Here is a 12,060-nt window from a genome sequence, read left to right on the forward strand (position 1 = left end):
TGTGTGTGTGTGTGTGTGTGTGTGTGTGTGTGTGTGTGTGTGTGTGTGTGTGTGGCTTACGTGTCGCTGACGCATCAAGTAACTTTCTCGACTCTATAAGCATTTGTGTCTCCATGACTGCAGGAAACTCCTTAATGTAGATGTACTGTACCGACTGCCGCTAGGAGGCTCAGCGACTCTTTGAATGTTTTTCTTGACGTCTGACTCTTATATCTTATATTTATATTGCTAAAAAATCAGTTGTTTTTTTTTCCTTCCCTTCTCTGCAGGTTTTGGGCGCAAAGAGTTCCGAGGGAAGTTGGCCATCGCCGTCACGGCTAACTTCGTCAACAGGAACACCACAGCGGAGGCCAAAGTGGAGGAGATCAGTGGCGTGGCCTTCATCTTCAACCAGAAGTTCTTTCTGGAACTCAGAGAGGACACAGGTACATTAGACACACCAGCAGCCCGACGCGCCTCAAAGCCTCATGTTCTCTGTGAAGTAAGTAAATCTGCTCGTTTTCAGGAATCGACTTGGAGAACATAGTTTACTACAAAGACTACACCCACTACTTCGTCATGACGGCAAAGAAGCAAAGTCTGCTGGACAAAGGGGTCATCATGAATGTGAGAATACACACGCATATGTAAATACAGCAGAACTCATTTTGAAACCCGATTTTTTTTATTTAGTCTTGGACAAAAATATTAAAGTTTACGTCAATTTTTATTCTTATATTTTTGCTTGTTTTAGTCTAATTTCAGCATTTTCAAGTCTGATGTCCTCTTAGCCTCCTGAGGTTACAGCTAACTCTTTGTTGCGCACAGTTAGCGTGGTCACAGGTGCTTTAGCGTTGCTCTCCATTGACATTAACACTTGAGAGCACCGGACAAAAGAAAAAAAAGCATCTTCCTCGTCAAAACCTGGGGCCTACATTACCCACAATGCAACGTGAGTGTCAACAGTTGGTTAGGAGATTCAGTTGTGTTATGCTAGTAGCATGCTAATGTAGCTTCTAGCCTGCTGCAGAGATGAGGAGCGGGCTGCAGAAGTCCCTCCAGACATTGACTTACGTAGATTTATTTAGCCCCAAATCTGTCACATACTAATTTGCATACATAACTTATTAACACAAGACCAAAGGAGGATTTAAGCGGACAAACGATGGGGCTTAGTGATTCATCTTGGGCCCACACGTTTACGTCTAATGTCGGGCTGCTCCTCTCCCAAACTCCACAATTGCAGCAGAGGTGCTTTACTAAGAGATATAGGTGACTGACCGAAATTTTTTTTAAACTTTTAAAATATTGTAGTTTGTTTTGACGTATGTAACGCCTCAATTCGCAGCCAAAACTCCCTGAAGTGCTCTCACACACACACACACACACACACACAGTGAGTGATGGGCCTCCATAGGGGATGATAATGACATAATGCTCTAATTAGCTGCAGCATCTTCTATGTCACACACACACACACACACACACACACACACACACACACACACATTATGAGCTAGCGAGGGTTGCTGTCCTCTGGAGACAGATTAAATGAGGATATTATTATGGCATCAAGGTGCTGTGTGTTGTTAACCGTCCCGTCCGGAGCTTGCCAGGACAATCATCAGAAAACAGACACACACACACACACACACACACACACACACACACACACACACACACACACACACACACACACACACACACACACACACACAGGTGTTGAAGCTCTGCCTCGCTGTGGTCTCTATCTCATCTTACATCGCCCATTGGTGCAGAGTGACATCTCACTGCATCAGCACGTGGCCAAAGCCTCAGAGGCCTCATCATCACCGATAATAGCTCACTGATTCAGCAAACCGGTCTAAATGCTTTAACACCCCCCCCCCTCTCAATACAGGACTACATAGAAACGGAGCGTCTGCTGAGCGTCGACAACGTCAACCAGGAAGCCTTGCTCTCGTACGCCCGCGAGGCCGCCGACTTCGGCACCAACTACCAGCTGCCGTCCCTGGACTACGCCATCAACCACTACGGGCAGCCGGACGTGGCCATGTTCGACTTCACCAGCATGTACGCCTCGGAGAACGCCGCCCTGATCCGGGAGAAACACGGACGCCAGCTGCTGGTCGCGCTGGTGGGAGACAGTCTGCTTGAGGTACGAGGTTGTGGGCCAAAGCGCTTTTTGCTGCTTCTCTGGCCTGCGCCCGGACTGAGAATTAGCTCGTGTGTTTGTGTGTTCACGCTGACGCCGTGTTTCTCCGTTTACAGCCGTTCTGGCCCATGGGCACAGGTTGTGCTCGAGGCTTCCTGGCAGCCTTCGACAGTGCTTGGATGGTGAGGGGCTGGGCTCAGGGCAGGAGCCCTCTGGAGATACTGGCCGAGAGGTGCAGTTAGTCGTTCCACTGTTCCGTTCCCTGAATACAATGGCGCTTGATGCTAGAACAAATTGGCTCATCGTTAACTGACCACATTCATGCTCCCCAGAGGTTGGACTGCTGCAGTGAAATCTCTCATAATCTAGTGGGCAGATTGGTCTTAACTATGCACAGTTTTCCGCTGGACGCTTTGTATTAACAAACCGAAGCTCCGCCCCTGCTGCTGCACAGAGCTCGATCGCTTATTCCAAGTTTATTGACATTGATACAGACGGAGACTTACATTTTACCTTATTGACCGGTCGGTGTTGAACCGTGCCACCGTTTTGAAGTGTCACATGACTATGACTGTCATCACTCGCTGGATCAAAGTAAAGTAGCAGTATCTGGTGGTAAAGCACGAGTGACGTCGATGTTCCCTTAATGGTGTTTATTTGTAGTTTTTGAACGTCTTTGCTTCCGGCTCGCCTCGGTGTTTTTGCTGCGTTCGGTGCGGTCCTCATGCGGTCGTATCTGCCCTGTCGTTGCCCTCAGGGAGAGCATCTACCGGCTGCTGCCTCAGACCACCACGGAGAACATCAGCAAAAACTTTGAACAGTACGCCATTGACCCCGCCACCCGCTACCCCAACCTCAACTCCAGCTGCGTTCGCCCACAACAGGTCAGTCCTAACACTGTGAGGCATTTTGATGCTCAGCGACGGTGACATTGGATTGTAGTGATTCAGTCTTATTTGAGTGATTTAAGAACCATCATTATCAACTTCAGGTCTCCTGGAAGGGACTCCTAGGAGATTTGTCCTTCTGTCTGCTTCTGCCATGACTTAAGTGTCCCTTTTTTGATTGTGTTAAAAGTTTCCTTTCATATCTCCTCCCGTGTTTCTCTCCTTCCCTCAGGTGCGTCACCTGTTTATTGATGGCCAGCAGGACTCGTGTCGGCTGGAGAGAGCAGGACCCGCACGGAGATCGGTGAACCTGTCCAGAAGAGGTGAGGGGGATTCAGTCCGACAGGCTGTGTGAAGACTCTGAAAAGAGATATTTGAAAAATAATGAGGGATGAGGAAAGGAAGGTGCGATGTGCTGACGTGGGGAACAAGAAGCAGTGGTGCCATTCTCCATCTCATCTGCTGTCCTGAGTCTCTATAACATGTAGGAAATGAGCCGTCAGGCAGTTAGTCAGTGACTTCCTTTTACATGCCGACTGCAACTGGATTCCCACCAAAATGCAGCCTCAAAGGCCAGTGTGTGAAACCTTGAGTTAAGTTTGATTTTCTTTTCATCCTGTATGCATTCGCTTCATTGGTAAATTGTGTTTTTACAGCGCAGATCTACATTTTAGGATGATAAAATGTGTCCGAATCAAGAATCACAATGCTTTTTTTTTTTTAGCCTTTTAGATTTAGATTTTTCCACATGGGTGATGATGATGCATAACAATCTCTAAAACTGTCCAATTGCTGAGTCGGTATGTTTGTTTTGTAAAACGTCAGCGTGAACAGGACCAGAACTAAAATGGATTGTTTTTTATTCTATTTCCAGAACAAATGAACTCGACATGTGTGAAAGCACCCTAATCTATTACACCAGTCCTGCACTTAATCCTACCGCCATGTGGGTTATAATCTTCAGCTTTTGTAAAAATGGTGCAATGATTCAACTTCATGGTCATTTTGAAGGCATTAGTTTGTTGTGCTGTGGATTGCAATGTACTTGGAGGTGTTTCTAATATTTTGTCCATCCCATCTGTATCAGTGAGGGTAGGCTTAAAAAAAACAAAAAACAACACCTCAATATCACACAAAACAGCACCGCAAACATCCGCCTCTGAAATGACCTTTACAGTTCCAGTTCACCCAGCTCTGGTGAAGTGACGATGAAGTAACAGCTGTGCTGCAGATGTTTGTAGAAGTAGGCCAGTTCGTGCCTGGATTCATTGCCAAGGTTCCTCTGCTTTAGGCTTGGGAGGCGATTCAAGTCTTTCAAGTCTCACGTCGCTGGAGTTTTACCACGTGGCGGAGTCAGTGAGTCATGCGTACGTCACGATCGATGATCGTCAGACTTTCATTTGTCGATTCCTCGCACAGAGTCGGAGGTGCGTCCCGGCCGCCTGCTGACCTGGTGTCAGAAGCAGACTCAGGGCTACAGAGGGGTGGACGTCACCGACCTCACGACCTCCTGGAGGAACGGCCTGGCCCTCTGCGCCCTCGTCCACCGCCAGAGGCCCGAGCTCATGTGAGCACGCACACACACACACACACACACACAACACACACACACACACACACACACACACACACACACACACACACGGTTATTCAGGTCTTGGCAGTTTTTCTGTTGGCTTGCGATAGAGTCTAAATGAACCCTTCTATTGAAGTAGTGTGTAGATAGTCTCAGCTATGAGTTAGTTAACCCTCTGAAACCCCCAAAACCCGCCGGCCATGACTGTGAGGTTTTCATAGAGGAAAGTGTGATAGGAGCCCAAAAAAAAAAAAAAAAAAGCCCCAAAACCTGCCGGGGCTCAGAGGGTTCAGCTGTATCTGTATCTATTTGTTGAATCTCATCAAGATCAAGAAGCTGTTTTGCAGATCTGTCCGGTAGCTAATCGGAAACCTTCAAAGTCGGTATGAAGCACTTTTAAAGCCGACCTGTGCTGAGGTCGTGGTTATTGGCTCTGAACTCGATTAAGGATGGCAAATATCTCGGCAGCTGATGTGTGCTGATCCCTTCTAGATGACGGCTAATGAGCATCGCAGTAGTCTGCAAGTTATAAAACCTCTTTCCTGATTTCCCTTTTGACCCCTTTTGATCCCTTTCAGATGATGGTTTATTTGACTTCCATTTGTTCGATGCTCCACTGTTGAGACTCCTGTGATTTTGCTGACACTCCACCCAGTCGTGGTGAATTTAATCTCCTTTCAATGACGCTGACCTACTTCATCCGGCACACGGCGGTGTGTCGCCGTGATCGGTTAGACTGACATCACTTCTTTGTGGAGCGTAGAACTGCGGCTACCTGCCCTGGCGGAGGATTAAGATGACGTGTTAACAGAGCGTCATCTTAATCCTCCGTCAGGGCAGGTAGCCGCAGTTCTACGCTTCCACACCCGCTGTCCGATCTGTTCTCACGGAGTGAGAATGTGTGCTTTGTTTTTTTTTTCCCCCCATGTTGCTGGGGTTACCTGTCAAACAAAGGCGTCGGTAATCAATCCGCTACTCCGACACGTAGAAGACGGTCTTGCTCCCCGGAGGACGAATCCTCATCATTTGGGTGATCGGCACATGCATGCTAACATGTCGGAAGTCTTTGTTTTGCAAGTCTCAAGTCTTTGCCGCACTCGAGTCCAAAGTCAACACAGGTCAGTCCCAGGTCACTTACTGGATGAACTGATGGGAACAACTCGATCATAAATATGGGACACAGCATTTCCGTCTGCGCTGGGAACTTCGGAGGATGTTTCCAGACGCGTTGTAGACTCACTACCCTCCCCTTGCTCTCGTTCTTCCTCAGTGACTACGACTCTCTGAACGAGGAGGACGTGGCGGGGAACAACCAGTTGGCGTTCGACCTGGCCGAGCGGGAGTTCGGCATCCAGCCGGTGACGAGGGGGAAGGAGATGGCTGCGGCGGCGGAGCCGGACAAGCTGCTGATGGTTCTCTACCTCTCCAAGTTCTACGAGGCCTTCAGGAACTCCCCGGGAAACAACAACAGCGGTCAGGCTCCTTCCTGCTTCTGTCACGGACAATCAAAAACGGCGCCTGGCGACTTATTCCGTCGGCTGCTGCGAAGCTCTTAAAGGGCCAGTTCAGCCCAAATTCCAAAAATACGTATTTGTCCTCTTACCTGTAGTGCTGTCCGTCCGTCGAGATGGTTTCCGTGTGAGTTGCTGAGTTGTGGAGGTATTGGGAGTAATATTAAAATATGTATTGTTGATTTTGGGTTGGACTGTCCCTTTGATAATATACTCTATACTGAGTGTTATCATGTGAAACATAAGAGATTCAACAGTAGTGGAAATGATATTGTAAAACAAGTGGAGTAGAAACAGTCTGTTAGAGACTTGTTGATTTCTTGCTTTTGTTGTCCTTTTTTCTAAAATGTCAGGTCGTTCTTCATCACACGAACCCGTTCTCACTTCCAGCCGCATCTTTTACTCGACGATCAGAGCGACCGACGTAGTATAGAGCAAGAAGGTGTACGTGTAGAACTTCTGGATGGGTCCGACAAACACGGGACTAATATAGCTATTTTACGTAACAAATATATGTCCTGTAGACACGGAACTTTATTTTGAAAAGACGCAACGCGTGCAACGAGCGGAAACCGACGCGTCGTCCCCGATGCGTCCGAAACTGACGCTAGAGGGGAACTTAGAGCGTCATGTACTGAAGCTAAGGACCGCTAACCAGATGTCAATAACACGACACCCTAACCGCTATAACTAGCTCCCACCAATGACCATAGAGTCCCTATCTGACTTCCCAACCCCGGTGAGACAAAAGGAAATGACTCGTTAAGTATGAGAAAGAGATCCGGCCATACAGAGGTCAGGGTCAGACTTTCACCAGCACCACAAAGAAAATGTGTAAAACTACACCAACCAGAAACAAGCCGTAAAAAACAGGGTCTGTTTCGTTCTGAAAAGGCAAAACAGTGCATTAAAATAGTCGGTGCACAGTACATTGTGTTGAAGTATAGACTCCCAGTTGCATTTGAAATAACTTGAGTGTCTGCGACCGCTTCATCCACTGCGCGAGCTAGAGTTGCACGTTACACAGCCGCGGTGAGGTCGGGCCGTGGCCGGTATGCGCGCTATGTCCACGGAAACCATATCCAGTTGCTCGGCGTGACTCCGGAGGCCCTCGGCCGCTCTCACCAGCTTCAGCCACGTTTCCCGCTTCTTGCGCTTCCGCACTGCAGCAACGCTCCGTGAACCGGCTTCACTGTCCAGCTTTGTACTGATGTTAGGTATCCCCAAAAAAGGAACCCTCCCTTCAACTCAGCTAGCAGCATTAGCTATTAGCAATCTCAATCTGGTCAGTGCCCTAGATGTTAAGGGTGGATAGGTTATTTTCCACAGAAATTGGTTACTATGAGAAACTTTGATATGGTTATGAAACAGTCTCCATGTAATACCGATGTCTCTATACGACCGGCAAAAGAAACGAGGCCATCAGCTCCAAGACGGATTTGTATATCGTTCTTCTTAATGCTTGTTATCGGTGCCACGGGCCCGCCGCAGACGGACCCAGATCCGGCTCCACTGCCGCCTTCGACCTGCAGTCGGAGCTCCGGCGGGAGGTGGAGAGCTCTGCGCCCGGCACCAGCGACTCCTCCTCCTCCTCCTTCTGCCAGGAGCAGAGCTACGCATCATGTTCAGTTTGACGCAGCATTTAGAGTTACAGTGACAGCTGATAAGAACAGGCTGTGAAATGGAAAATTTATTTTTACCGTGAATTGTAATTTTAAAAACATTTTCATTAAGTTGCTTCATTTTCTAAATCTTGACAACGTCCATTGTTTGTAAATGGGGAAACATGGGGCTTTCATTTCAAATGGATCCTTGTCTGCGTTCCAGGTTCGAGAGAACCAGATGAGAACGGTGAAGGACGTCCAGCTAAGACCAACCACAGACTGCTGAACCTGCCTCAGCCCAAGAAGAGGACGCCCAGGGTGAAGACGAGCACCGTCACACCTTCAACCCTCCTTCTTTCCTCCGTCTCGTTCATTTCACGCGTCCGTTCAGCTTTAAGAAGTCGATCTGTTCCCGCCCTCCTCTGGGCCTTTCTTCCAGTTATCACCAGTACACGATCCACAGTCGTTGACATGTTGATTAGATAAGCTAAAGCTAACATAGAAATCAAGGCATGCTTTGTAATAACCTCGCTATCTTATCAGGAACGCTGATTAGAGGGATGCTTGATGTCTGCTCACATGAACATATATATATATATATATAGATGGAAAGTCACACGAGTCATCGTCTCTGAGCTTTTACTATTGTCTTCCGTCGCAGGACGACAACAAGCCGGAAGACGATTCTGTCAACAAGAGGCGGCGAAAGGGCAACCACTACCTCACAGAGGTGGGTCCAACAGGTCGTCCAACAGTGTCCCGGTCGTTTACGAGTCACACTCAGGCACGTGGCTCCGGTTGATCGCTGCTCTTCTCCTCTCTCTCTCTCTCTCTCTCTCTCTCTCTCTCTCTCTCTCTCTCTCTCTCTCTCTCTGTGCTCCACCAGTTGTCTTGTCACAGTGCGCCCCCCGCTGGCGAGGACGGGGAGCTGCGGGAGAACAAGGTGCGCTCCATGGCGACTCAGCTGCTGGCCAAGTTTGAGGAGAACTCCTCGACTGCCACGATACGCAGCAAGGTGTGTTTTATTAATGACACCCATTCAACTCTCAGACACGCGAGTGTCGTTCACATGAACGCATGACTTTTCTGTTTCAGCCCGAGTTGAACAATTAATTAACCCATTTATTTGGATTCTATAGGGATGATGCAATTTAACATTTCAGACCACTTATTCAGACAGATGGTAAAATGTGCTTTTAGTTCAATGGCATCGGGTGTTCAGTAGTGGTTCAGTAGTGGTTCAGTAGTGGTTCAGTAGCACCATTAGCTATTAGGTTTCTTATAACTTTAAATCAATTATGGCCAATTAGTTGCTTCCATACTTAAGGTGACTCCTCACCTGTTAAGTTTATTTCACTATTGAGCATATTTGGCACAGAAACCTCTTCTGATGTTACGGTGTCAGTATGTTAAGGTTAGTGCGCTGCCTTCACAGTAATGTAGTGTTCACATCCCAATCACTGCCACTCTATCGACTGATAGTCTTTTGCCGACTTTGTTCAATACCTTTATTCCTTTCCCTCTCCTTTCCTTTCCTTTCCTTCCTTCCTTCCTTCCTTCCTTTCCTCTCCACCTCGCGTCAGTCTGATGAGGACCCGTCCGATCCCTCCTCCTCTCCTCCTCGGTCTCCTTCCACCATGCTGCATCCCCTCTCAGAGGAGGAGGAGGAGGAAGACGAGGAGAGGGAAAACCCTCGCTTTGCAAAGCCCAAGGATGCCCCCCCTCCTCCTCTGCCTCCCTCTCGCCCCAAGTGGCAGGTATGCCCCCCCCCCCCCCCCCCCCCATCAAGCCAGAAACCTTTTCCTCCACGTGTTCTTAAAGGATCCTTAAGCACCATATCGATATGTAACATTTGCATTGAAACTATAATCCCGTGCTCCTCGTCTTCCTGTTTCCAGCCCTCCGTCTACCTCCGCCTGCTGGAGAATCCCAGCGCCGCGGCTCAGCAAACCGCTTTTCCCTGCTCCCCCAGATCCTCTCACCCTCCGAGTCGCTCTCCTTCCCCCCCGTGGCCTAAGAGTCCATCGCGTCCCCCCCGCGCACCGAGCCCCAACGTCACTGAACGCCACTACCCAGAACGCACCTCTCCCGACCCGACGACCGGCCGTTCCTCCGAGAGCTCGACGCAGCAGGTGACCGGCGAGCCAGTTCTGTACAATGTTCTTCATCAACGTTTCTGAAAAAAGTAACCGCTCGATCTTTTACCGCCACCCTGTGCAGAGCAAAGCCCAGAGACTCTCGACTAGAGAGTACTCTGCGAGGAGCATAAGAGAGCGAGCGGTCCTCCTGTCCTCCATGTTTCCTGGGTCCAGCAGACCTGCTCCTCTCTCTGAATCGCAGGTCGTGTATTGCGCCGACCTCTTTGTGGTGCCGGACTAACATCACGGTTGGGAGGCTGCTGCATGTTCTGAATGACGGAGTGCATCTTCGACCTGTGACGCAATGCATGATGGTCCCATGATTAACGCTGCGGCACAGTCATTACAAGTATGCCTCTGATCAGAGGCTTTCAGATTGATTGGAATAGTTTATGATCTTTATATCTTATTGAATTCGAGCAAGTTTTGAACGATGGTACTCGGAGATAACTTCTCCGCATGTGCAATTATAGTACATAATTATACGTATAATAAGTATGTATAATTATAGTATGATGGGCCTTAAAATATTGACAGTCATTTTTAAAACCTTAATTTGTTGGCTAGGTTCAGGCATGAGGAATGAAATAATTAGGGTGAGGGTAGGAGCATCGGGGTAAACCAATCAGAGGCAGGTCATGCGTTTCAAAATGTTGATCAGTCGGTTGTGATCTCACACTTGTGGCGACTGTGGCTCAGCGGTAGAGCGTGACACGTTCGATCCCCGGCTCCGCTGGTGCGTGTCGACGCGTTCTTTGGGCGAGACGCCCCAAATTGACCTCGTAAATTCACCGTTATTTACTAAGTATTTAAGCATAAGAGTCGAATCATCACGGAGGTGATTTGCTTCTATGTTGTAGAATCTCTGCATATAGCTTGTCATCATTCGCTGACTTTGCTGTTTGAGGCTCAAGTCTGTTCAAGAACGCCAGTTAACACCAACACTAACGTTTGTAACTAACTACTCATTACTGAACCGTTAAATGTTGGGAGAGGAAGCGTCGCCGAGTTAAAAGTGAAAAGATGGATCTGCTTCATCAGGGTGTGTGTGTGTGTGTGTGTGTGTGTGTGTGTGTGTGTGTGTGTGTGTGTGTGTGTGTGTGTGTGTGTGTGTGTGTGTGTGTGTGTGTGTGTGCTTTAATCTTCCAGACTGAACCATTGAAACAAAAACAAACTGGTTTCAGTGTCACTGATTTGTCTGATTAGTTATTCTCTCTTTAGTTTCATCCTTCTGTTCTACTCATTCTCAAATGTACTGTTTGACTGTTCTTCTGTAGGTGGGACTTTCTACCTCTTCACCTCTTTCCTTCTCCCCAACTCCTCCTCCTCCTCCTCCTCCTCCTCCTCCTCCTCCTCCTCCTCCTCCTCCTGCCTCTGTATCTAAGAGCTCCATAGTCCACCCTATCCCTGACCCCACTGCCCAGGCCGGTTTCTCCTCTGTCCCCCTGTACACTGCTGGACACAATGAAAAGATGCAGAACGACTCTGTTGTCGATTCCTCCACATGCAACGTCAACACAGCCGCTGACGAGAGTCGGGAGATCTCCCCTCCCGTCTCTGATGCCACCTGTGACAGCGGGTCATCTCCCCATGCGCTTACCGCACCGCACAAGGAAAGCTACGACAGGATTCGTGAGAGTTCTCTGAATATTCTGGAAAGTGAGCAGCAGGAGGTCCGCAAAACCGCTCGGGAAACTTTTGAGAGATTAGCCGAAAACGATCGCACGAAGGTAAAAGTGTCATTGTTCATATCGTCCTGTACTGAAAACCTGCAGATCTCCTGGAAAAGAGAGTCCTACTCTCCTTAGTTTTCCTCCAAATAACAAAGCATGTGGCTTTACTTAAATACGGAAGTTACAGAACAGCTCAAGGTTAAAATAACTACGAAAGTTGCGGCGCTTAAGTAAGGAGGTCGCGTAAAACAAATAACTCGTCGTTTTACTAAGCTATGGAAGTTACGTGACGAATAAGAAAACGTTGACTTGTGGTTTTACACTGCAAACTTCTCCCGGGTTTTTAGACCCCCTCCCTATGTGGACTACGTTGCCTTTTTGTACTCCATCACCTGTCCAGTCTCACGTGTGTTACAAACAAATTGATTCCATGGGTTGTATATGAATTAAAGTGCATAACTTTGAGTAGGAACAGACTGTAGAAAGATGTAGGACAACAGTCTGTTTTGTATCTATCTTTCTTGTTTTCACGTGTTT

At 48.2% G+C, this 12,060-nt stretch overlaps 1 protein-coding gene across 1 annotated transcript in view; it reads left to right on the plus strand.

The window, feature by feature from the left end:
* mical2b (microtubule associated monooxygenase, calponin and LIM domain containing 2b) overlaps positions 1 to 12,060 on the plus strand; it is a 49,364-nt gene that overhangs the window by 17,156 nt on the left and 20,148 nt on the right. Inside the window, 15 exon segments of the mRNA XM_068722554.1 lie at positions 270 to 425; positions 506 to 606; positions 1,880 to 2,137; positions 2,251 to 2,366; positions 2,892 to 3,018; positions 3,254 to 3,344; positions 4,441 to 4,588; positions 5,868 to 6,070; positions 7,936 to 8,030; positions 8,374 to 8,442; positions 8,599 to 8,727; positions 9,296 to 9,469; positions 9,611 to 9,844; positions 9,933 to 10,052; positions 11,128 to 11,580. Coding sequence (XP_068578655.1) covers positions 270 to 425; positions 506 to 606; positions 1,880 to 2,137; positions 2,251 to 2,366; positions 2,892 to 3,018; positions 3,254 to 3,344; positions 4,441 to 4,588; positions 5,868 to 6,070; positions 7,936 to 8,030; positions 8,374 to 8,442; positions 8,599 to 8,727; positions 9,296 to 9,469; positions 9,611 to 9,844; positions 9,933 to 10,052; positions 11,128 to 11,580 — 2,474 coding nt within the window.

The sequence above is a fragment of the Cebidichthys violaceus genome, unplaced genomic scaffold (genome assembly GCF_023349555.1).
Source record: "Cebidichthys violaceus isolate CVI_PGR_0920_01 unplaced genomic scaffold, fCebVio1.0.p SCAF_3, whole genome shotgun sequence".
Lineage (NCBI taxonomy): Eukaryota > Metazoa > Chordata > Actinopteri > Perciformes > Stichaeidae > Cebidichthys > Cebidichthys violaceus.